Here is a 26919-nt window from a genome sequence, read left to right on the forward strand (position 1 = left end):
AGCGGTCAGTTTAGGTTTCACCTCAGCTCATAAAAGACAGAAGAAGATCCATTCTGACTTGTATTTGCCATAAAGGATAGTGCAAAGGCCAATGAGGTCGAAAAACAGATTGTAGAAGGATGTAATCAAAGGACAAAAAGGAACGAAATTAATAATTGAACAAGTGACACAGGTTAGGACATGCATGTCATATTGCAGAACCTTTTAGCAAGGAACACTACAATCAAAATGAGATATTTTGGGAGGCATGCAAAATGCATAAAAGGTGTTACAAATAGAATGTGAACCAGCAAACATTCAATGATAGCATCACCTACACAGAAAATAAAGCACTAGGATTACAACAAAAATGAGCATTAGAATGACTGTATTTACACTACAATATATGATTTAAAGGAGTAACTATGATGACCTTTGTCTGCCCTGTACAAATATTTTTGGCAGCTCAGCTACATGATCTACAGCAACTGAAACAGGAGAACAGCTACTTGACAACAATTGCAAAACAGATTGCACCTTATGTACGTTCCATTGCCAAGGTCAAGGAACGCTTGGAGCCCAGGTATGGAGGTCCACATGGGTGTAAATAATAAATATGGGTTTCCATAATAAATGGCTCTGTTCCTTTCCTAGCAGACTTAAAAGGTCTAAATGTGTAGATATCATAGATGCAAGCAGGGAAGCTGAATATATATGGTATGGGATGTGAGAGTCTCTGCGCTTTGTGATTACACTCGGAACTAAGGCTATGATGGAAAGTGGAGGATATCTTGGTAGCCTGGGTAACTGTCTTCTGCAGGTGTAGGTCTGGCACACACGGCTCATTCATAAACTATGTTTTGTGATGGCATTGAACTTTATCAAAGGAGAACCAGACCCTAGCCATACTTCACCAAGTTGATCCTGAATAAAATAGGATATACTGTACATTAATTTATATCATCTTAATGAACATCGTCATATATATAATCTGTGTTAGAACCAAGAAAAATGATTTCAACATATCGCACTGTTTTTATTATATTGGGTTAAAAAAAATCTAATCTCTATTATTTAAATAAACTAGACTGAAAGAGCCAAAAGAATGGAAGGAAGATCAATCACAGAAAATATATGATGACATCTCAATGGCAAGCGAGATACACAACAGGTACACACCTCCTTTAAATTGGTCCTATACATTAGTAACAATCTATTAATTGTAAATATTATGAATGAATATATGAATATGTTCAATTTACCACACATTCAAGTGTAATGCCTGCATCCTGGTATGGTGTAAAAACATGACTGATTCAAGTATTAATACTAATAATAAAGGGATTCATCAAATATATTAAACTAAGGTAATAATGAAAATATTTATTGTTATTTTTGTAAGCTAGAAACTTGCAGGTATAAGTCTTGTACCTATATTTACATTCATTTAAAGTAAATAATATTAAGGTACAATAATTGCCCAAACAGTTTTGTGCCCAAAAGCAGAAAATAGTAAAGAAATGATTGCATTTCGGTGTTTCTATGTCCCCATACAGTATACAGATAAGGCCTTAATTGATTCAGTATAGTACTATTTAATGTTGATGTACAGTATGCAAAGGAAAATGCTATGACAATATAAGCTCTGTTCATACTCAGGTGATTCATTCCTTATAAATCTGATACTGGTTACCACTGTAATTCACCACATCCTAGTTTTGAAGAAAAAACTATTACTCAAACAAGGAACTCAAGATGTGATGTCACTGCACAAGCACATTATAATGTATATTTTCTGCTTCAGGAACGATTCGACTGTTTGTTCAGAAGACAATCATGAGAATTCCCTGGAGCTAAAAGCTGACAACCGAACTCTAAGCCTTCTCAACGAGGATCCCTCACTGAAAAGCAAAGATTACTACAGGCTCAAACAGAAGAGTGCAGCAGATGTCCCGAGCTGGAAAGGGTTAACCACTTGAGCGAACGTTCACTCATCAAAATAGCAGAAGGTGTATTGCATTGAGATGTGTGTATACTTAAGTATAACAAGATCATGCGTGTATAATTTAGTATAACAAGATCTAATAACCTTTTTGAATTTATGGCTACAAATCCCATTGTGTCCTCTAGAAAAACACATGCAGTTCACAGACCAGCGTGTTAAGACGTTTTCAAACACACAATCGTAAGTTTTACTTCAAATGTACTAAAATGAACTACCTTAAGTCGAGGATGGGGAATTAGTAAAGAGAACAGAATACCGTGCTGCTAGAAAACCATTCATTTCAACTGCAACATTGTTAGAGAGGCAACAACTGGACAGCACTTTTTTTTTTTTTAACCATAACAATTTTTAATCATAAACTTGAATTTGTTGTTTTTAAATATGATGGTATGAAATACTCATGTCTGTTTTTTTATTAATGTTAATACTCAAAGTTTATGAAAAATGTTACAGCTTTAACATAAATGAAAAATACAGGTAAGGTCGGTATGTGTGCGGTCACAGAAATAATAATGTGTATTTGCATACTTCCCAGGTAAATCAGATGTGCTTATGGGTATCTCTCCACATGTTGTGTACATGACAATGGGTACTCTCCCCTTCAAAATGGTTTGGTGAAATGTCAGTAGAAATGTGTGATGTTTGCCCATTTTTAAGCAATGCGAAATTCTGAAACTTATGAAATTTACAAAAAAAATACGTTTAAAAACATTGCGAACAACTTTTGGACACGTTCCCACATCTCTAATGAACCTTTGTTGTATTCACATGTTCACTTCAAGCTTTAATATTTTGGCATAGGTGCCACCACTTTCCTTATTGTTCCTTTTTTTCATATATTGTATTACATTGTATGGTTAAAAGGCTTACAGTTGGTTTTATTATTTGTAATGGATCAGTAGATTAATACACACTACAGGATTTTTATTTTACAATGCTGTTTCACATACATCAAGTCCAAAGTGATTAGTAGTTTGCGGTGTCAATGAAGGGAATGAATATGTGCCTTTGGTGTATGTCTACTGACATCTATATTACCAATTCATATCTGTTCCTCTATAACAGTATTGTGCAAATTGCTCTGCACATAGAAGTGGAACTTTCAATAAAATGATGACATGCCAGTTTTTCCAATAGGTATTGTTTGAATTAGATATGACTCTAAGCTCCAAAACATGGGAAGCACTGTGATAAAATGTTAATGAAAATGTGCCATACAGTATTGATTTATGAAATTATTACGGTTGGGTTAGACGTCCCAAGCCATGATAGAGGAAGAAGCGATTAAACTCTAAAATAGTGGTATTAATAATTGTTTGTTCTTGTATAGCGCTGCTAGTTTTTACGTAGCACTTTACAGAGACGTTTATTTTTTTTATTTGAGTACGTTTTATTAGTATCAGGAAAATGTAAATAAATATTACAGCACACTGGTTCTGTGTTCATTATTATCTCAATATATCCTATTATGCCAAAGATGGGATAGACTTGATGCAAATACAAGCTCTGCTTATCCTCAGCTTCTGGTTTATTCTTTTTAATCTTTACAAGCATGTGCGCCTCCCGTCCCCCCACCCCCCACCCAGGGTTTAAGTTCGCCCCTCCCAACTTTCTAAGTTAGCAGGTCTTTTTCATGTGACTGGGTTTAGACAGACCCAATGTGGCCATTCTCCCTCCAAATAGAGGTAAATGAGAATTTTAATAGGGTAGTGTTAGGATCTACTAATGGTCATGCCTTGATGTGGCTTGCTGGCTTATAATGTTTTGGCCAAAAGGTTTAACTAAATTACCCTTTTTCAAGAGAATATAATGTATTTCACTGTGTATTTTTGTCATATTGGATGTAGAATTGGGCTTTTCTGTCTTTTGTTGTATCCATCCAATGTAAAAAACAAATCGTGGGGAAAAAAACGTTGAATTGCGTCTTTAAAGCTATGAAACAAATACTTCAGCTCATGTCACCCGACGATATTTCAGAGGTGAGCATTATATATAATAATCCACATAGGACAATATATATACCAAATCAGCCAGGAAATATTTAATTATTTTAGACAGTGATCTTGAAACTGTACTTAAAGATTATATATTCACACTTCGGCTTCTTGTTACTACATTTGAACTCTTTCATATATTCGAAAGTGATTGCAAATGTTAAAGCCGCCGTTTGCACTGATCCTCATTTTTCTGTATTTCATTTTTTTTACTTGACTTAGGGCAGGCCCGTCAAACTCAGAATAGCTTTGGGGGCGATTCTTAAGTCCGACTACAAGACTCAGGTCGCACCAGAATTTTGTTTCGTAAACAGTCACTATAACTTATGCGTGCACTTTTTTTCTTGAGTTTTCCTTATTAAAAATACGTAAACGTCCCTGGTATCTCTCTCCACTGTCCCCCCCCCCCCCCCATTCCACTTCTATCTACCTCTCTCCCCCATCCCTTCTCTCTCTCTACCCCCCAATCCCTTCATCACTCTTGCTCTCTTCGACACACACACACAATACCCCCCTCAACCAATACTCCCCCCCCACACACACACACAATACCCCCCATCCCACCACACACACACACACAATACCCTCCCACCCCCACCACACACACGCAATACCCCCTCTACACGCACATTATCCCCCCACACACAACACCCTCCTCCCCGCCATACACACACACACAACTCCCCCCCCACCATACAAACACACACACATACATACAATACCCCTCTCCTCATAACAAAATACCCCCCACCCCACCATACCACACACACACACACACACACACACACACAATATCCCCCTCCCCACTACACACACACACAATACCCTCCTCCCCATCACACCCACACCCACAGTACCCCCTTCTCCCACCACACACACACAGAACCCTCCCTCACCACACACAACCACACACACACACACACACAATACCCCCTCCCAAACCACACACCTATATAAAATATGTATCCGTGTTAATAAATCAATGTTTTATGTGTTCTAATAGTCAAGTTCCTCTACTATTAGGTATCTGATGCATTTCAAAGCTGAAATAGCTACTGTTCAATTATTCAAGCAAAGAGAAGAGAGACAGTTTGCTGGCCACAAATGAGTGACCTCAGAATATGTACTCCGTGTTTAGAAGCCTAAGTGATCCTGTACAAACATTAAGAACTCCGTTTCTAACAATGCATTGTCTATTCAGTTTCATTGTAGATATCCTACTCCACTGCTGATTGAGTTATTAATTTGCTTAGTTTTTACTGCAGGTCCTTCACAGAAGCGAATAAGGAAAGAGGGTGACGCAGCTCTTTGTAACTACTTACTGAAAAACGACAAAGTTGTAAATTAAACAGAAACTCTGGGGAAATGGGGCAGGGGAAGGAGAGAAATATCCTTTGGGTGGGGACACGCCTAAAATTACCCACATTTGAGCTGGTGAGCTAACAATAAGCGTCCCAGCCAAGGTATCACTTTGTACTGTTAACCAGTATCCCTAGAACGACCAAAGATGAAACTAGTTCATGATGGGTACAGTTTTGGACTCCAATTTCTGGATGTATAGGATATTGGTGAGATCACATAAAAATAAAAATAATTTTAATACATCAAATAATTATTGCAAACTTTAAAAAACTATTAGAAATGTGAGGGTGATAGTAAGGTGTAACACGGCTAATACAAACACTAATGACCGTGAATGTATATGGAATCCTCAATTCAAACTTAACTGGTTAAATGCCAATTGAGGTAATGTCTAGAAATCCACTCACAGCAGAGAATAGAGACCTTGATATACTTGTTGCTATTACCGCTAAATGTCTAATACTAGTAGGTACTAATAATTAGTGAACCTATCTATGGCTTGGTAGTACTAAAAGTATATCGCAAAACTATCCCTAAGTAACAGACAGCTATGTGTCTCTTCAAGTAGAGTACACAGTAAATAAACACAGATTCCCAACAAGCTCTGAGAAACCCCAAACATTACCACATAATATATAAATGTCTATAAGCAAAGGAGTGCTAGTGGGCGTGGCTAAATGTATACAACAAAAAACAAAACAAAGATGCCCAAAGCTACTTCCAATGTGACAAAAATACACAGTGCAATACCTATATATTCTCTTGAAAAAGGGTCATTTAGTTTAGCCCTTTGGCCAAAGCGTCTTAAGCCTGCTGCCACTTTCAAGGCATGACCGTTAGCAGGTCCTGACACAGAGTTAAAATTCTTATTTACCTGTATAATTACAGGAAGAATGATCAGCATTGGATCTGTCGTAACCCAGCAAAATGAATCCAACTTGGAATGTGGGGAGAGGCGAGCTTAAACCTGGGGGGGGGGGGGGGCACTAACCTCCCAGAATCAGCTGAGACCACCTGCACATACAGTAGTTAATAAACACAGATTCACAACAAGCTGAAAAACCACAAACATTACCACATATATATATATATGTCCAAAGGAGTGCTAGTGGGCGTGGCTAAATGTATACAACAAAAAACAAACAAAGATGTCCAAAGCTACTTCCAATGTGACAAAAATACACAGTGCAATACCTATATATTATCTTGAAAAAGGGTAGTTTAGTTTAACTCTTTGGCCAAAATGTCTTAAGCCTGCTGCCACTTTCAAAGCATGACCGTTAGCAGCTCCTAACACTCAGAGTTAAAATTCTCATTTACCTGTATAATTACATTTACACATTTACACTTTCTACAAATGACAGATGCACTCACAATTGTTTATCAAAAAGCAAGCTCAATATGAGGACCTAACCAGAGGCACTTAGAATCAATTATCTGCACTATAATATGTGCAGTCATTTGGATTCATAGCCCTGGAAAACAGATTATTTTGAGATTGTATGTAAGAGATCTTAGAGTCAAAGATTATCCTACAAGACTCACTTTGTAACATACAACTCTATAGAGAGCATCAGCTAGTGGCAATTAGAATCATCTGTCTGTACAATAATAAGTACAGGAAGTCTGATTCATTCCCCTCAAAAACCAGAATACTATATGGTCATTTTTTTAAACAAAGGTGGAATCAAATAAATATCCAGCCGTATCTTTAATACAATTAAGTGGCCAAAGAAACAACGACAAAAGAAACAGCGCAAAAAACCTCATAGTGTAGTAAATAATAAATTATATTGTGATAAAACAGGTGAGTATTGCACGTACATCAGTTTAAAATTTTACTAGCAGTACATGTATATGGACATGTTACCAATCAGCAACAGGTGGTGGGCAGCGGTCATCAGATGGAGTCTCTTCTCCTCTCACGTCTCCCTTGAATGCTCTCTGCACAGCTCAGACCACCGTGAGGTAGGGCAGCAGCCCCACAGCGTGGACACAGCAACCCGATGGAATTCGGCTGTCCCACGGCGTACTCGCGCAGCTGTTTGCGGGAAGGCAGGCTCTCACACACTGGCTTTCAGGCGTCCGAGTTCACCCTTTGTTTCTATCACCACTTTCCCAGTTCACCCTTTGTTTCTATCACCACTTTTGCCAGTTCACCCTTTGTTTCTATCACCACTTTTGCTTAAACACATATTCACAATTTTTTGAGCGCAGTTCACCCTTTGTAATTAAGGGGCCAGCATGTTTATAAAGAACATAGTATACAATAGAAACGAAAGATCTTTTTTTGATACCATGAAGCTTGAATTAGTGCCTTATGCTCAGTATTTGAAATAGGCACAGACTAGCTGTTTTACACCTTTGCCAGTTCTGCCACTTTATTGTTTAGAGTAATGTATCATCATTCTAAAGGATACTTTTTTGAAACTACTGTGTACTCTACTTGGAGACATATAGCTGTATGTTACTTAGGAATAGTTTTGCGATATACTTTTAGTATTACCAAGCCATAGATAAGTTCACTAATTATTAGTACCTACAGTACGAGTATTAGGCATTTAGAAGTAATAACAACAATATCAAAGTCTCTATTCTCTGCAGGGAGTAGATTTCTAGACATTACCTCGATTGGCATTTAGCCAGTTAAATTTGAATTGAGGATTCCATATACATTCACGGTCATTGGTGTTTGTATTAGCCGTGTTACACACTACTATCACCCTCACATTTTTATTAGTTTTTTTTTTTTTTAAAGTTTGAGTGCAATAATTATTTGATGCATTAAAATTATTTTTGTGTGATCTCACCAATATCCTATACATCCAGATATTGGAATCCAAAACTGTACCCATCATTAACTACAGATGCAGCGGCCATTATTCGAACACTTCACGCATTGTATACCTCAGAATACCCATGTCATGGCGCGTGATTTCTTCCAACCGTACCCCCTTAAGACGCGAGTGCAGAAAATGGCATTTTAGTGTTTTGGTTTTTAAACACCTGAAATTGACACAGTAGCACAGTTGCACAGTACTGTCACATTACAATTCATGCATTTCATTGCACACAAAGAAACAGAATCCATGAAATTCAAACAAAGCAACCGCGATAAACACGGGTTCCTGGGGTGATTGGCCACGCTAATGCCGCGTGGAATACAGCAGAGCACAATAAAACGGCTCCGTCATTTGTTCGAATAGCGGCCGCTGCAGCTGTAGTTATCTTTGGTAGTTCTAGGGATACTGGTTAACAGTACAAAGTCATACCTTAGCTGGGACGCTTATTGTTAGCTCACCAGTTCAAATGTGAGTGCCCCCATCCAAATGATATTTCTCTCCTTCCCCTGCCCCATTTCACCAGAGTTTCTGTTATCGCTCAGCTTCCTAGAAAGCGTATATATCCTGGGCGAGCACGCTACAGGTAGAGCGAGCTTCCTTTATTTATCTGTAGTATATTAAACACACGTTAAAAAATATTATAGAAACATTACACAAGCTTTTACTATTTTGAGAACTTCCACGGTTTTGCTCCACGGCTAGAATTGCCGTTTTTAAACACACAAAATGTAGAACTCGTTTCAATCCACAACCCCCAAAAAATAAACTCAGACCATTTTTTACTTGGTTAAAAAAATAAATAAAAGTTCATTTATTTTACAGGATGATTTAAATCAGTTAATACTATTTAAATGCATGAGCCTATAATGGTAAAGTACATTAACATTTACAGATTTACAAGTGGTAAATATGCAGTTGGAAATGCAAAACTTCTACATCTGACTTATATAATTCTTAAAACTGCTTTTTAAAAATAAAAAATAAATAGATACCCTGAAATAATTCTAATGTATTCTGTATTTGTTACACAGAAAATCTTGTGCATATACATCAGTACACTATTTTTACGAATATGAATCTAAACTTGACATGAGAAAAACAAAAACTTTAATACATCATCTTATGTAAAAGTTCTAACCCCAGCAGCTTTTACATGTTATTTGTAATTCAGGATATGTTCAATAGCTTTTCAAATCTAGACCTAGACAACAAACAGCACAACACAAGATACTAACGCAAGGGTGGCCAACTTCAGTCAACAGGTGGCTTAATCAGTGGCTCAGTCAATTACCTAAGCTGTTGGTGGCCCTTGAGGACTGGAGTTGGCCAGCCCTGTACTATTGGATACACAGTATATGCTTCCACCATGGTAATCGTTATGGTCTTAAAACACAATCTGAAGGACTTCTACAGCCCAAGGTTGAAAAGCGCAGGTGTAAAAATGAAGCAGTTATCAGAAAAATACAGTGAGAAACACTTATTTACATAAGAGAAAAAAAACATTACAATTCTGATTTATATTTATTTCTCTTTCAGTATTATTGCAAACAACGTATATTATTAGAAACTTCTGAAACTGTACTAAAAAGAAAGCCGTTTTTAAACCCTTTTTTCCCTGCAAACGAAGGGAGAATTAGAACGGCATTTCCCAAACTTCCCTCTGTTGAATTTTAGTTTTGCCTGTTTTTTTGCTAAAATACAGATGCAATGGCATAAGTAATTGAACATGTTGATGCAGCTTCAGGGCAGTATCCCAAAGAAAATAGCTGCTACAGTTTTGCTTCTCCCTCTTGATAAACGGGTGGACGTTATTTCATTTTTGCTCACAACATTTTGCTCCAGTATTCTATAAAAAGTTTAAATGCATAAAATGTAGGAATGTATAAAATATTGGTGTAATTCAGCAGAGGCTGCACTGATAGAACCAATTACCCATAACCCATCTGTAGTCATGTAGAATGTGGACACGGGGTGGGGGGGGGGGAAAGGTTGTTGAGCCCAAGAAAAGGTTTTTGCACATGTACTAGCAGGTGTCAACAATCCTAACCTTTATTTACATTTTTGCATTGACACTGCAAAACAACAACCACATATTTTAAGTTTCAAAGACAATTATTAATAGGTGAGTACCTCTCTCCAATATAGATTATGGCAAAGTTAGAGCACAAGTTTCCATGACGAGGGAAGTCAAGGGCCCACTTTAAATAAATATATTAAAAATATAAAAGTATGAGTGCCTAAAAAATAAAAATAATAATTATGTGCACTTTCTGGATGTGGGTGCAAAATGCATGTGACAAAAAGGAGACAGACACCTTTAGTAAACAGAACAAAAATAGATCAAGTTGATTGCTGCTCCATAAACAAAAAATGGGAACACAAAGTGTTTTTAGTTACCTCTTGCTGGTGAGTTTTACCATTTTTTGTTTATGGAGCAGCAGTCACCTTAATCTATTTTTGTTCTGTTTACCTACTTGATTGAAGGGACGCCATCGGGGTGCAGTGAAGGATGCATGCAGTCAAACCGTGTTTGATCAGCCAGCGCCAGTCTTAAGGAGTTGCAGGACGGTGAACAATAGTGAGTACAGGCTACGCTATACCGGCATATCTGGAGACATGGGAAAGGCATTTGCCTAATATATTCCCTCTAGATGTCTCCTTCTGCCCTCCACTTATCAATATGAATTATCTAGCTGCATCAATTATCTTCCAGAACCCGAGTTTATAGGCTCCGTCTATATACTATATCCATCTATATACCTACTTGGTTGCTTAACCCCCTAGACCTTGACATCGGTTTTGTTTTCTGACACCTTCAGTAAGGCAGATACATTGACAAAACATGTGAACATTGCTATTATGGGTCTTTCATAACAATCTTTTGGAAACAGAGTTACAGGTCTGTCGACTTTCCATTAAATCCCAAAGGAATGTATTTTACACCATGCAACAGCTTGAATTAATCAGCTCTGAATTAGAAAACACATTAATGTTATGCTTTGCGGCGGGTTCTAGAACAAGTTAGTGATTGGGTTTGTTTTTTTACAATAGACTCAGGAGAAGCCAGGCCCATGTTCTTTTATTTGAAAGATTCCCTTAACATTGCTTGAACCCTTATGCTGCCAGTGTGCTGTCCCCTCTAGCAGCCAAAGAAGTTCATTTTTTTTGTTTCACCCCCTAAAATCTGCTTTTCCAAAGTTATACTTTTTTCTTTCATAGACATGATTTGATTGTCTGCAGGAATATTCAAAGGATTGAAAGTTTGATTCAAGTTTAGAAAATAACCCTGCTTTTGTCTTTAAGACAAAAGTATACCTACTTCAGCCTGCAATCATAACTCAATGTTTAAATGGCTCAATATCTGATCAGTGGGCAATAGTTAGCGGCAAAGTGCCTCAAAGGCATTAACCGGCTTATTTTGCTTCACACGCTCCAGTTAAAGGGCTTGGGTAGAAAAAAAAGTCTCATTTCAAATCAACTTGTGTGGCGTTTCCTTGTTGTATTAAAATCTGTACTCCTGGCCAGAAAAGCCCTGCTCTGCAATTGCTGCTGGCTCGTGCAGCACAGGAGAAATTCACAATAAATCGCTGTAATTAGCAATCATGAGAGCTACAAATAACGTTTGCTAAACCCTTAAGCCCAAAGTTACATACAAAGAACCTTGGCGTACTGAATAAACATCTAAAACTGTTAGTTCTTCTTTTTGATTCAATCTTTGGTCTCAATACCCTGGTATCTCAACTGATATTAGTCCATTTCCTGTTTGCATTAGTTTTACACCTGCCAGCAATGGCTCTTTATCATTAAATCACACGTTGAACATCATGGAACGGACACTAATAATGAGGTATTGCATTTGCACTGACGGCCTGCGAGAACCGATCAAATATGACCAACTACACAAGTCCATGATTTACAATCTAGTTAGACCGTGCTCTCACTACAATCACGAGAGCTCGAGCTGTGGAGTTTTCGTCATTAAGCACCATATACTTTTATAAGACCTTTGGAATTTGCATGAGGCTCTACAGCATTATTATACTAGTCAGTCCTATTTATGTAACAAATACAGACTGTTACAGTTCAGAATGATTGTACCGGCAGGTTTCCTTAGCTTACTGGGATGGTAGTGATCAGGACAATGGTACTAAATTGAAATTCATATTCAGATTGCTTTCCATGTAAAGTGCTGCAAGAAAAGTCATCTTAAGAGAGCTTCTATTTTTCTCCACTAGCTTAAAAATCTAATGTTTTCTATATTTGCCATTTACTTATATCAGCTTGTATGTCCAAAGGATATACCCTACATGCATACAATTCTGATTCGTTACCTAGTTAAACAACACAACAAATAAGATTGTTACCTGTTAGAAATCCATTTCTTATATTAAAATGTATGAATGAGAACTTATATCAAGACAATTGAATGAGAATATGTTGTAAGATTTAGAATTCATATGTAGCCAAAAGAGAGGAGTTGCAGTAAAGGTTTAATGCATAACAGATGTTGGAGGTTGGCTTAAGGATATGATTTCAAGGCCTAGTCTGAAGTCTAACATAGCTAAAGTTTCTTTGTTCAGAAACCCACAAGGAGAAAGGGGGTGGAGTTAGTTATCAATAAATATAGTTGCACTCTGCAAGACTCTTCTACAAGACCTCTCTCTCAAGGTCACTGTCATTTGCAGACAGGGGTGTCTTTGTTCTATCATTACTATCTGCAAGAGCACATGTCATCATTCATTGAAATTTCATCTGTGAGTAACACTAAGAAAAAACTGTAACTGTCTGCTGGAAAACAATCTTCTGAAGTATTGGAATCTTTCCGCATAAGAAATAACTGGAATTATTTTTTAACATTGTCTCACAGTCTGAAATACTATTTTAACCTGAGTGACTTCTTTTAATGCACTTTCAAAATTAATAACTGCAAACCCAAATGGCTTTGTAATAAAGATAATGTTATTTCTAGAACTACATTGTTTGCAGAGTTTAGTTTGTCAACGGTACACAACAATGCATTGTAAGTTCTACTGAATTAATCATGTCAGTGCTATTGCATTCTATATGCAGAGAACTAATGCTGATGGGTAACAAGTAACTGCAGCTCATTGTACTGTACAATTAAAGCTGCAGAGCAAGCAATATCCTATGTTGTTTTTGTTTTAATAAATCCGTTATACTATGAGAAAATACTTGTAGTATATATATATTTTTTTTTTAAACAACTTAATGGCATTTTTAATGTATTATAATGTAACAAGTTTTTTTTGTTTCAATAGCAACCATTTACAAAGTCACCTCTCCTTCCTCTTCTGAAACAGGCTCTGGCACACGCCTTTGAGCCCTGCCCTCTCTCTAGCAGTGCACCAACTGTATCTAGTGACTACCTGGTCACATGATCTTTCCCACAGAACTTTGCATCTTTAGTCCTCTTCTGCTGCACTGACAGCCATTTAGTGAACCCCCCGAGCCGAATCTTAGCTGTTCTGCAATTTAGCTAATTACTCATCATTGTGTGGATTGTATTGATGCACTTTTCTTTTTTTCTTTTTTATAAACGGCAGCTTGGACTGCTGCTTTAATAACCTGAGGGAGGCCTTTAAAATTATTTTAACTTAAGCAAGATGCATTCCTTCCTTCCAGCAAAACGTAATTCGTATAAACAGCAGTCCATCCCACTGTGATAAACATTTTTTTCACACACTGTAAAGTTGACTTACCACATACTAAGTTTTTAGTGAAAACAAAGTTAATATGGGGTTTTCCGGTAACTAACACTGAATTCAAAGTTGCCATATTCAATTTGTGCTCGTTCAACACTACTTCCACTGCTTAATGGCAACACGTGACTCTTCTAATTTAAGTTGTCATACCAAGAGACCCAACACACATACACACACACGGCTAAGGCTTCATTCTAGGGTTGACTGCAGGTTTAAATAAGCTGAAAAGCCTTACACACTGAACAGTTTAACCTTGCATTGTGAATGTGTTCAATTTTAACCACAATGTGTAAATACTCTGAACTTTCATGCAGATACAGAATTTAGAAAGAGGAGTATACATCAGTATCAATATTGTTTTAGGCAAACAATCAAATATAAAACGTTCTATAGAAAAGTGAATGTAGAACTTCAAATTCTTCATTTGCTGTGAGGTATAAGGTAACATATTACCCCCTTCATGTACCATTAGTCATACTGGGACTGTAGAAGATTCAATAACCAATTAGATTATGATAGATGTGCAGATACTAAATCCTTTAATAGTCTTTCTCCTGTTACTGTGTGGTCTGCAACTTCCTTGCTCTTAATGAATCCTTAGAGTAAAGGACAAAAATCAAAATCAAATGGCTTCTACTCATGTTGTTATCCACTGTACAGCACTGAGCTGTAATGCCAAGGGCCTTTCCATACAGGAGTGTTCTGCATCCTCATACATGGAATACATCTCGTGCTCCGTGTCATTCCGTTATGGCTCGACTTTCAATCCATTTATAAAAGGTAAACCTGTGGGAACATTCTTTTTATATTCCACATACTGTTCTCCAAAGAAGTGGATCAATGTAAACTCTTCTTCCTCTATTCGCTCACGAAAAAATCTCCAGGATGCAAGAGTGTAACCAAATATGCAGATTGGGTTACAGAGCAAAACCTAAGCAATGAGACAAAAGAACAAAGGGTCATTTGTACGCCATTTTGAACCACAGGAAGCTTTCTTACATGGAAATATATTTTGGGTTGTAGTGATGAGTAAAGAACAGTGTTTAGGAAAGTTACACCAAGAAATTTTACATATGTTTCAGAATGTTTGTCTTTGTGTCTCATTATGTACATCCAAACTATAAGACAAAGAACAACCCAACTTGGAAGAATTACTTTATGTATCAAAATAAGGCAAACTGTCATGGTCTGGATCCTCTCACACACTCCAAAGGGGGTGTTGCTGCTGCTCGGAACATTAGGTTCCATGTGTTGTACATGGTAGGCTATGTATCTGGCACGTGACATCATGCACCTAGTCTGGTTGGTGGCAGATAAGGAGAGTCAGATAGCTATAAAGTTTACGCACAAAGGAGACAAAGAAAGAAAGTCAGTTGGCACGTAAGGAGGAAGAAAGAATGCTGGAGAAGGAGAGAGACGGAAAGAATTGGGGACATCATAAGTATTAAAGGAAAGTGATGGGAGAAAGAGATATGGGGGAGGGGGTGAGGGGGAAGAGAGAAGGCGGTGGGGGTTGTTAGAGGAGGGGGGGGGGGGGGAGATGGATGAGGTTGGTTTCTTCGAATTTCCAAGCAACGCCGGGTCCTTTCCGCTAGTAGTACAGAACACAGTTATCAAGTACAAGAAAAATAAATATGGTGCTTGCCATGCCAGAATAGATTCAACAGCATGGTGACCCAATAAAGCAATACATTAGAGGACACAAGGGTATATGAAAATAATGAAATGTACATATGACAGTTTATAGATTAAGTATGGCTAGAAAGAGGTCATGGCACACAAACAAAAGTGTACATAACATACACAGCTTTGTATGACATTTCTTATTTCAGTCTTCATGTGGAACATGCAAGATAAACTGCTGCATATTTAAAAACACAGGTGCCTGGATGATTTTGAAGCTAACTAATAAGCAATGTATGCTCAAATTAACCTGCATCTTCAACATTTCATTAGGATGCAGTGGTTCTTAGCAATATGTTCAGGAATTCATTGAAAGCAGTGTGATCTTTTTGCTCATCTCTGACATGGGACACCATTTCTACTAAATTCATATTTATTCTGAATTCATAATACATGAAGGCTCATCCCAACATACTATAGATAATGATGCATTCATTCCACATTTGCAGTGATCAGGGCAAAGTTAACTTAGATTGTAAGCTCTTTAGTGCTGGGACTCATTTTCCTAATGTTACTTTTTAGGTCTCAAGTGCTTATTTCCATTGTGTGTTATACTATGTCACATGTATTATTGCTGTTAAGCACTGTGTACATAGATGGCACTATATAAAGATATACATACAATGAACAGAAAAATGTATCAATATCACCTTTCCATTGAAAAAAAATAAAACAAAAAGTATGCTCCTCCAACCCTTCAATGCCACAGTGCTAAAGGGTTAGATGGCATAGATGGGCCACATACCATTTATTTTCTAACAAAATCAGGTGACTGCTACTATAAAGCAACTTTATAGAAAAGTGAAACCGGGATTAAAGGCAGATGAGAACCAATTAGTCAACCTAGCCTGCCCAGTTTCGTATATACAGTATGTTGTGAAGCCTCAGACCCTATAAAATCATTTGTTCTCTTCCATATTTACTATAGCCATGTGTCTATAATTTTTTTAATTACCTTGCTGTATTTGCTTCTACCATTCCATGAATCCCTCATCTTTTCCGTAAAGTACTTTCTCATATCCATCCCGAGCCTCCCACTCTAGTCAGAGCATGACCTATTTTTCTAGCAAGTCTTACTCTGAAATATGCTTCCCTCCTGTGCCTTATTACTCTGGAGCCTGTCCACTTGTGTCTGATGAATGGAAGATACACATTTTCTCGTTTGAAGACCTATTTGGTTCTACGAGCTACAGAGTCCAAACCATGTGACTTTTTATGAACATTGGTAGGGTCGCTAGCATAGTAATTGTCTGATCAATTATTCATTCTGAAGAAAAAAAAAAGGAGTATGATTTTGAAATTACCTGAGTCCCGATGCTCCAGTAAAACCAGCCAACATATGATGGATGTCTGGACCAGGCATAAACACCAGATGTTACTAAAGTATGGGAATCAGATTTCTCATTCTGTACAATGTGATTGAAATTTGAGCCAGCTGTGAGCATTGCACATTTTCTAAGCAATTCCCCGAAGATCACCATTATCAATCCAACAACACTTAGCCATGTTATCTGCTTCAGCTCTGCATTAGGAAACAAAATATACTCAAATTAGAAACTTATTCTAGAAAAAGATCTGCCATCTAATTTCTTACATGTAATCCAGGCATTAGCTGTGGATTGCTTTTCCTGCCATCACAAGAACAGCTGCAAGTAACTGGATATGTGTTTACATATTCTGACTTTCTGTGGAATACTACTAACAATTATAATATTAATAAAACCACCAGACATTACACAATGAATGCACCAACTTTCACTGTCTCGCTTGAGCAACACATATTTTGCTGAGACAAGAAGACCCTATTCGGTACACTAGATTTTACACCTAGAGGAGACCAAGGAGATGCAGCTGAGCATAGGTACGGTTAGGTTAATATGGCCAGATTTACAGTATGATCAAAGGGATGGGAAACTATGCAAAAACAGAGTCCCTGTTTGGATATGCACTCCACCTTATATGTGTAAATTATACATACTGGAAAGAGGTGGTGTGTACCACCTCCACTAATTTGAAATAATAATTATTTTATTTATTATTGAACAAAAGGAAATAAAAAAAATAGATTAAAACTAAAACTCGCAACAGTGCTTATTGTAGAACTGCAGGTCAATGTATAATAATATTGTCCCTGCTAATACGAAACTGTGAACCTAACCTAACAGATGCGTACAGCCATGGCAGATGTCTGCATATGATAATTACTGTATCCAGGCATATGTGCTGGTGCTTCAAAAGAAGGAGCTAGGTGTACACTATATAGTGTGAAATATTGAACACAAGACCAAGGAGATGCAGCTGAGCATAGGTTCGGTTAGGTTAATATGGCCAGATTTACTGTATGATCAAAGGGATGCACAGATGTTACACCCCCTTAGTATAAGGTACAAAAGCAGCATCGTTGATAATAACTCAGCATATAGTTGCACAATATTTCCTAACTTTTGATTTTATATACATTTACAGGTAATGGTCTATCCTTAAATAGCTGTGATTGTGTTAAACATTGAAGCCCAGATTCACTAAACTATGCTAAGCCTTAGTGCACCCTAATTCCAGTTAAAGGTATGCCAAGTCTTCGCATAGTGTACAAAATCTGCGCTTTACTATTTCTTTAGCAAAAATAATTTTATCTCTCAGGCCGATCAACATGTCACCACTGACCTGGATAAAATGTTTTTTCAAATGTAAATTCAACCCAGGAGGAAACTGCAGCCAATTTGTATTCCAAGCTGTGATTTAGGAGGAATGAGTCCAGAGACAAACTTCTGGGATTGGTCATCGCTGTAATCAAATATTCAGAATAGTGGAAAAACGAGAGGGAGCAAATGTACCTACAAATAAACAAATGTATATTCATGTTTAAACTCATTTTCATTCTTTACCGTGAATTAAAAAGCAAGATTAGTGTACATAAGAAGCAGTTATTTAACCGTTTAATAGTGCATGTTTTAGGACAGATATCTCCTTATTAACCTCCCTCTATCAATCTTCCTACCAACAACACAGCTGCATAATTGAACACGGAACATCAACAATCAAGAATAAAGGCTCATATGTACACAAGGAATACAAAGATATTTACGCCACTCCAAAATCTTGTGAGCATTTTACCCACTAATAGCTAAAGTATCCATGGGGTATAACGAAAAGAACGGCACATTTATTTTTGCCAACATTTTCTGTCTATTTTTTTTTTTTTTTTTAAAGAAACAGGTCTTTGCAAAGGAAAACTGTAATAGACAAATGGTTTGGAAAAATACAAACAACTTCATTGTATAGGTCGGCTTCTTTCCTTACACTGTCACATACAAGTCTAATGCAACCAGCGACTTCTGGTCCAAGGGCCAGAAACATCCGAGAATGAAAAAGAAATCCTGCTGTGCAAAAATGCTGAATGACTGATCAACTCTAAATAAGTCTACTTTAGTGCGTGTAGTTCTGTTTCAGTTTAATTGTTGGAACTAAAAACGTCAGGTTTCTGAGGTTGTGCCCAGGTTCACACCGCCCCCAGGAGGGAGAGGTTCAATGTTTAATGTTTCCAGATAGGAACTAGGTGCAGTATATAAAAATGTGCAGAAGGTACATTAGTACCCTTTGGGTACTAACGGGTTAGAGATAAAATGTATAAGGTTATGTAATTATTACTTACCACCCAAAGTGCTTCCATGGTGACTGAGTGGCACTCAAAAGTAAACCACATCCGAAAGCAAAACCAAGGAATCCTGCCCTGATGGCTATCTGAAAGCAGAGAGAACCCTATTACACACCCAAACTGTGCAAGAAACAACTAATACAGTATAGTGGCCTTGTGTGCCTACATTGAATTACAGTAACATTATATATTCTCCTTACTTCAAAAAGGTAAGAAATTTGATGAACAAGAGTTTATATTTCTTCATCCCAGGTCTGATTCATTTTCTTTGGTTCATAAATAAGAGAACAAAGACTGTCTCAGAGAAATTTGCAATGATATTTCTGCTAATATTGTTGACAAACCAGGCACGTGCTTAGCCAAATATGAAAGAAAGTAATTTGATACACTGATGCTCGCTCGGATGAATGTTCAAAATACCTCATTTTCAATTTAACAAAAACATTTTTCTTTTTTTGCTCGACACCTTTCCTATTGAATCCACGTTTGCCCTCTACCTCTTTTAAGCAGTGTCACTGTAACACAGAATAATCCACTAATCCAAATAGCTCAAATCCATTAACCATATGCTGTGCTGGTGGCGTTTGCAATCAGAAATCTCAATTTTCCTAGCGAAACAGACTTTAGGAAAAGCTTGACACTTTGACCATGACATAACATGCCAAGAGAGAGATGAATCGCAGCTGGGAGGCTCTTTGGCAGCACTGACAGAACCTCAATTAAAAGTGTCTACTTTCTGCCCTTATATTTTGTGATTCTACTGTACTCTTTTTTTTCCTGCAGGCTCATACCCATTACATTAATCTATGTTATTCATCTTTACTTCCCCTTTTCAGTCCCCACCCTCTTTACATTTCCCATTGTATAATGTACTTTAAACATGTCAGAATTCCAGAAGACCTTGACAACAAACTCATGAAACTAGATCATGCATCCTCACTGTAGTTCTATACTGTATACACGTTTAAAACATTTCGGCTCATTGTTGCTTCAATGCAAGACGAGATTTTGAGTGCCACCTTAAAAAGCAGGAAAATAGCATACTACATAGAACCATGCTAAGGGCAGTGTTTAGGGGAGAGGAACAGGGGATTTGTGCTCAAGGAGTTAAGAGCCATGCTTCCAGAAAAGCCTTGTGTTTCTTTTCTACATATCCTAAAACTAGCAAAACAAGCAAAAGAATGAAAGGACAGCTTTCAATATCACAAAATGAACCAGAAAAACTCTTCTTTTACGAGTTATTGAAAGCTGCAGTTCAAGAAATATCCTACACATATTTTTTAAATAAATCAGTTCTGTATTATGAGAAAATACTTGTAGCATAAAAAAAAACAATTTTAAAGACATTTTTAATGTAACAAGCATTTTTGTTCCTATAGCAACCATTTACAACGTCGCATCCCCTTCCCTTTCTGAAACAGCATCACCTTTTGGAGCCCTGCCCTCTCTCTAGCAGTGAACCAATTGAATCTAGTGCTTGCCTGATCTTCCTCACAGAACTGTGCCTGTCAATGCAGCAGAAGATTACCCAAGATGCATTTAGTGAACCCCAAGCATAATCTTCACCGATCGATCACATGAGAACGGATCGATTGGCAACTTAGCTAATCACTTCTCAGTGTGTGTAGATTGTACTGATGCACATATTGAATGATTTTTTTTAAACGACAGCTTGAACTGCAGCTGTAATGTAAGTGTTACCTGTACAACAAAAACTTACAAACTCTAAATTAACCAACATATAAACTGCATAGTTGATATACATGATCAGTTCAATGGTACTATACAATCTAAACACAACTGCCAGTTTGTTTCAAGAAACTATGAGCTGGATATTACATACAGAACTAGGGCTACATGAAGATTCTGCATCTCTCTTCCCTCCCAGCCTATCACTTGGTATTGTGCAAATAATAATAATAATAATAATAATAATGAGGACTTAATTCGCACTCCACCAAACCAAGCACGTATGTATATATTTCACTGCTCCTGTGCAATCTTGTCACTGGTGCCCTTTCTTCCTTTTGGTGACAGAGTGCAGAGCCTCCCAGGGACTACACCTGGCATATTATAGTTGTGATGCTTTTCCAAATCAATACAATCCATCATTATGACTAGTCAATAAATACCCCCAGATCATTTGAACAAAAGAAAAACCTGGCTCAGTGTATCTCTATGACCAGGAGCAATTTGTTAGTCATAATTATCCTGTAGCAAATAGAAGTCTGCTTGCTCATGTGTAAAAAAATATTTGACATAACATACATTTTTATTCCTGAATACTTTCACCATCAGAGGGGTTTACAGCCCTACCGCAGCGAAAGGGTTAAGGTACTAAAAGAGTTTTCCTGCATATATCCCAAGCCTGTATGTGCCCGTGTCACGTAGTCATGTATGGTACCTGTGCCCATCTCATGTAGCTATGTGCCTGTTTAGGACACAAAACAGGACTGGCACTCAGGAAAGGGATCTGATATTATTGAAGACAAGATGAACAGTGACCCCCCCAGTGACGGAACGAGGTGTGAATGTAAACACACACTAAAAGAATACCTACAGATTTCTGTCTATACTTATTTTTAAAACTGTGCCGTACTATTTGCATTTTTCTTTTTGTCTACATATGTGATCCCGCTCCCTCATTCCATTTGCCAGCTATGTACCTGTGCCCATCTCATGTAGCTATGTACCTGTGCCCATCTCATGTAGCTATCTACCTGTGCCCATCTCATGTAGCTATGTACCTGTGCCCATCTCATGTAGCTATGTACCTGTGCCCATCTCATGTAGCTATCTACCTATGCCCATCTCATGTGGCTATGTAACCGTGCCCCTGTCATGTAGCTATGTACCTGTGCCCCCGTCATGTAGCTATGCCCATGTAGCTGTGCCCCTTTCATGTAGCTATGTACTGGGCCATCTCATGTAGCTATGTACTTGTGCCCATGTAGCTGTGCCCCTGTCATTTGGCTATGTACCTTTGCCCATCTCATGTAGCTATGTACCTATGCCCCCGTCATGTAGCTATGTACCTGTGCCCCCGTCATGTAGCTATGTACCTGTGCCCCCGTCATGTAGCTATGTACCTGTGCCCCCGTCATGTAGCTATGTACCTGTGCCCCCGTCATGTAGCTATGTACCTGTGCCCCCGTCATGTAGCTATGTACCTGTGCCCCGTCATGTAGCTATGTACCTGTGCCCCGTCATGTAGCTATGTACCTGTGCCCCGTCATGTAGCTATGTACCTGTGCCCCCGTCATGTAGCTATGTACCTGTGCCCCCGTCATGTAGCTGTGTCATGTAGCAGTGACCGTGACATGCAGATGTCTCGCCGCCGCCTCCCCCGTACACGCTGCTGCAGGTACCTGGTAAAGCGGCGCCCTGTAGAGCAGCAGCAGGAGCCCGTTCAGAGCCGCTATGAAGACAAGCAGCGCTATCCTGCCCTGCGCAGCGGAGAATAGGGTCTGCCCGGGCTCCGCCTGAATCCCCCTGTCGGTTACCAGCGGCAGGAAGATCACGGAGGCTCCCAGTAAGGAGCTGAGCAGGCTCACTCTGCCCTCTTGCTGCAACCACACGCCGACCATCTTGCAGAAGGCAGAGAGGAAGCCCGGTAACTTCCTGTGTGAGAGGGGCTGCTCCTCGCCGCTGAGCTATGGGGACACCTGCTGGACGGGAGCTGCAGGCGGACTCGCGGTGCTGCTAGTCACACAGCGCAAACACTTTGTAACTTGCCGCAGGCCGCTGTGGCACTGAAGAGGTTAAAGGTGCGTATGTCACGTGTGCGGGGGCCCTGCAAAACCAACGGCACCCGTTAACCCCGTGAGTGCCCTAGGGGCCGCAGGGCAACGGCTCCTTTGGCAACCGCAACCACTGACGTGATCGCGCGTTACTGATGACGAACCGAAAGAAGAGGAGTCACCCCCTGTTCTGTCCTCAGATCTCTCCTCAGAACACACGCATTATGTGGGGGACATGGCTACTAAGTCATGGGGCCCCCGGGTCTTTACAAGGCGACTGAGTGACTTGCCTAGGGTCACACAAAGAGCTAAAACACTACAATTGGAATAGTGTTCACTCACCTCAAAGGTGGAGACATGATCACTGAGCTACTCCAGCCCAACACCGCACATTCCTTAATACATATATGTATATATACACAGCCACACTTGTACAAAGATACCCACCTTACATAATGTTATATATATGGTACACTGCTGACATTGTAAGCCCGGGCTTTTTTTGCTTTATGCTTGCTACACCCCTGCTAGAGATCTCTCACAAAATTTGGGAAATAGAAAATTAAAATATATGCTCATACATATGGATCTGGCATATATATTCGAAAACCAATGTGACATATTTGTAACTCACATGAACTTGTAATGTCCTTCCTTACAGCTTCGGTTTTTTTTTTGTTATGGGATATGAAGATTTATAGCATCCATGGTGTCATACCTTACTCCTATGATTTTGTCTGTGTTATCTGTCGCCTGCAGCTCTATTAAAAGTAGTCAAAGAAAGATAATTGGCAAAGTTAATTTCAGGCAGCAAAATCAGCATTTCCTATAAAGTGAGTTTTCTCTGGGTCCAAAACATCACTGAGGGTCTTCATCATAAAATAAGTTGTAGTCATTGTACAGCACATCAAAAGGTTTGTTGAAAAATTACATTCACAAAAATGTCAAACGTTTCTAACATTCAATGCACATAGTTAGAAAGGCAGGTTTACAGCAGCTTATAGTTCAGGGACATGTCATTTGCTAAGAAAAGGCAAGAAATTACTTACACATAGGCCCATATCCACTACAACGTGCTATGCTTTTGCACGCCCTAATAGCTATTCAAATGAATGGGAGATAAGATTTGCTGTAGCGTTGCAACCTTTAGTGAATATGAGCCATATCATTCTACACATCCCATATGGACCAATAATAATACTTTTTATTTTTATTGACATGTGACTTTTACCCTAGTAAAAATGGCTTAAATAGTAACATTTCAAACCAAAGTACAAAGATACCTAGAAAATGAAACAAATTATGGAAATCATAAAAAAAAGAACTTACATTGAACAATTGTATTTATTTGTATTAAAACAACGTATTTGAGGAAATGTAGACTGCTCTGTTTGCCATCTAAACCTTATGTTTCCTTATTATTCTTCAATATTAAGAAATGTTCAATACCAATAAATGTTAATAGTAATCATTTGTTAGTTATTTTCTTTTAATCAATCTTTTATTCAAGGTATAATTTTCTCATGTCAGTGAACACTTTTTTATAACATGAATAAAAACACGTGATTCAAACGTCTTATTTTGTATACAGAAACCTTATTTTCATTTTGTTCATTTAACTCAGTGAAATTGTGTCTTAAGAGTAGAAAAAATGAAGGTAGAAAGGTAAAAGAAAAAAGACTAGTCACTGGTTGAGCTTAAGAAAAACGCTTTAAAATGACATTCCTTTTTCAGATGTTGGTATTTGTTTTGAAGCAGAGTTGTGCCAAATCTAGTATCTAAACAAATTCTAAATCACTCTACAAAGACAATGTTAAAAACCCACACTTGTCTTTCAAAGGGTATAGAGAAGGCGGCAGTGAGTAGTGTGGGAAGCATCAAAAGGAAGTGGTATAAAAGGCCTAGTCCTCATGTCTGATGGGACTTAGAAGGTCTACATTGACTGACTGATAGGTCAGAAGGCCATGGGATACCATACTGATCACTAGACAAAAGATTTTATACAAGAAGTCAGTGACAGAGAATCTGATCCCCAAAAAAGGATGTGCAACAAATGCTCTTTTATTGCAGGTTTAGTAACAATATATAGTTTACTTGCAATGAGTATATAGATATATTTTTGGTACAATATATACTGCAAATATATTTTGTCTATGTGTTCTTAATAAATACATGACTGTTAGGCAATTGTAATTGTAGAAATCATTAAAATAATTATATAACTGAGTAGCCACAACAGTAGACCAGGATGTAGCAGTAGAGTTGGTTTATCTAGATTTCCATAAAGCTTTTTGATGCCACATAATCAGACTTGTAGACAAGGTGATCAGAGTGAGTCCCAAAGTAGTAATTTGGACAGGAAACTGGCTTGACAGAGGGTTGTAGTAAATTGAGTTCATTCTAGCCATGGCAGGGTAAGTTTAACCATTGAATTGCTACTTAGTTGTGTCAGAATAGTTCTCTTCAAAGTCTTTATTATTGAGAAGGTTAGGCCAGGGACACGTGGTTTGCAAATTACACAGAAATATTCAGCAGGGTTGATTTTGGAGGGGTGTGTGGATGTATAGATTGATCTAGCGGAACTAAAGAACCGGGGTTCACTGTGGCAACTACAATTCAATGTAAAAAAAAGTTCAAATGTATGCACTGTCCCAGGCCACAGACATATAAGGGCAGGATACCTACTAAAATATCAACATTTAAAAGGGAATTAGGATGTCACCATAAAATAATAATGTTGCTTTTCATTGTAATTGCTTCAGGGGTTATGGCCTTATACACAGGGAATACTGCAGGGGTTGTTTATAAAGGCTAATAGGTGGAGCAAATGTAAAAAAAAAATGCAAAATGCTTTACATGTTGTCGCTGTACTCTCAGCACAATTACTAATCATATTATTTGTCCCCAGAGACATCTTAATAATTGGATGTAAATTATGAATGGAGTCAGGAGGTTGTGGTATGCAGAATTTGAGATTCTCCTCTGATGCAATTCAAACTTCTAGATGGAAAATAAAGTGTTCTCAAAATCACAGCTGATTAAAAAAAACAATTAAAAAGAAAATAATTAGTAGCCTTTTTTTTAACTGTTGCATGATTAGAGAGTACCTTTTGTTGATCATTGGTACATAATTCGGAATCCCACAGCACAATTATCACCAAGCCACCTCTAGGGATTGTATTTGACAACTATGAGCACAATTTCAGGTATATTGGTTTTATTTTGTAATTTGCACCATATTTTATGCTTTTAAAAGAGTATTTATTTTGTAAATGATAGTTCAGACTTTCTTGACCTGTTGCCTTGGCTGCTTTAGCAGGTTAATGGATAGCAGCGAAGACTTTGAAGTCATCTTAAAGACACCACACATCCATCATGAGACTCTTTCAAGATTCTCAAGTCCTTCTCTATTCTGCATCACTAAGGAAGGTACATTGTACACTTGTACATATATTACATACATTAAATGCTAACACACTTTTCTATTGCGCTTATCTTTTATCTGTAGTCTGGATAGTTTTTCCTCTGCGTTTTGTGTTTGCTCATTAATTAAAACTAATAATTGTGCATACTTTTTATTTACATTTTAATGATTACAGAAAGGGAAGTAGTGGAATGGAAAAAGTAAACGTGATCATAAATCCTACATAAACTTTGTTATGATGACGTGGGGCACATTATATCCCAATTCAAAATGAAATAATCATTAGCTGCCTCCGTTGTTACAGAGCCCCAATCTTTAGCTCTCAAACTTCATAGGGGCCTATGATTTTATATTAAAAATGATGTGTCAATATCAGTGCTTCACAGTAATACAAACCTTCAAGCAATTTGCGTCTTATGTATGAAGACTTTATACATGTTTGATTACCCGATTGATACAATTTAAATTAAAACGCAATTGTGTGTTTTTTTTAATTTAGAACTAGTATTAG

At 37.9% G+C, this 26919-nt stretch overlaps 2 protein-coding genes across 2 annotated transcripts in view; one reads left to right on the plus strand and one right to left on the minus strand.

Moving 5' to 3' along the window:
• The window catches only part of RNF207 (ring finger protein 207), a 53007-nt gene extending 49590 nt beyond the window's left edge, over window positions 1–3417 (plus strand). Inside the window, exons 16-18 of the mRNA XM_075604966.1 lie at window positions 445–562; window positions 1067–1150; window positions 1784–3417. Coding sequence (XP_075461081.1) covers window positions 445–562; window positions 1067–1150; window positions 1784–1958 — 377 coding nt within the window. The 3' untranslated portion in view covers window positions 1959–3417. The remainder of the gene's footprint in view (window positions 1–444; window positions 563–1066; window positions 1151–1783) is intronic.
• A 6202-nt stretch (window positions 3418–9619) lies between these two features.
• Window positions 9620–23056, minus strand: ICMT (isoprenylcysteine carboxyl methyltransferase). The gene is made up of 5 exons (XM_075604967.1): window positions 22613–23056; window positions 19242–19330; window positions 18254–18423; window positions 16894–17111; window positions 9620–14837 (listed from the first exon to the last, which is right to left on the minus strand). Exons 1-5 carry the CDS (start codon window positions 22829–22831, stop codon window positions 14655–14657), a joined length of 879 nt encoding a protein of 292 aa, XP_075461082.1. The 5' UTR covers window positions 22832–23056; the 3' UTR covers window positions 9620–14654.
• Between the last annotated feature and the right edge of the window lie 3863 nt (window positions 23057–26919).

The sequence above is a fragment of the Ascaphus truei genome, chromosome 6 (genome assembly GCF_040206685.1).
Source record: "Ascaphus truei isolate aAscTru1 chromosome 6, aAscTru1.hap1, whole genome shotgun sequence".
NCBI classification, from domain to species: domain Eukaryota; kingdom Metazoa; phylum Chordata; class Amphibia; order Anura; family Ascaphidae; genus Ascaphus; species Ascaphus truei.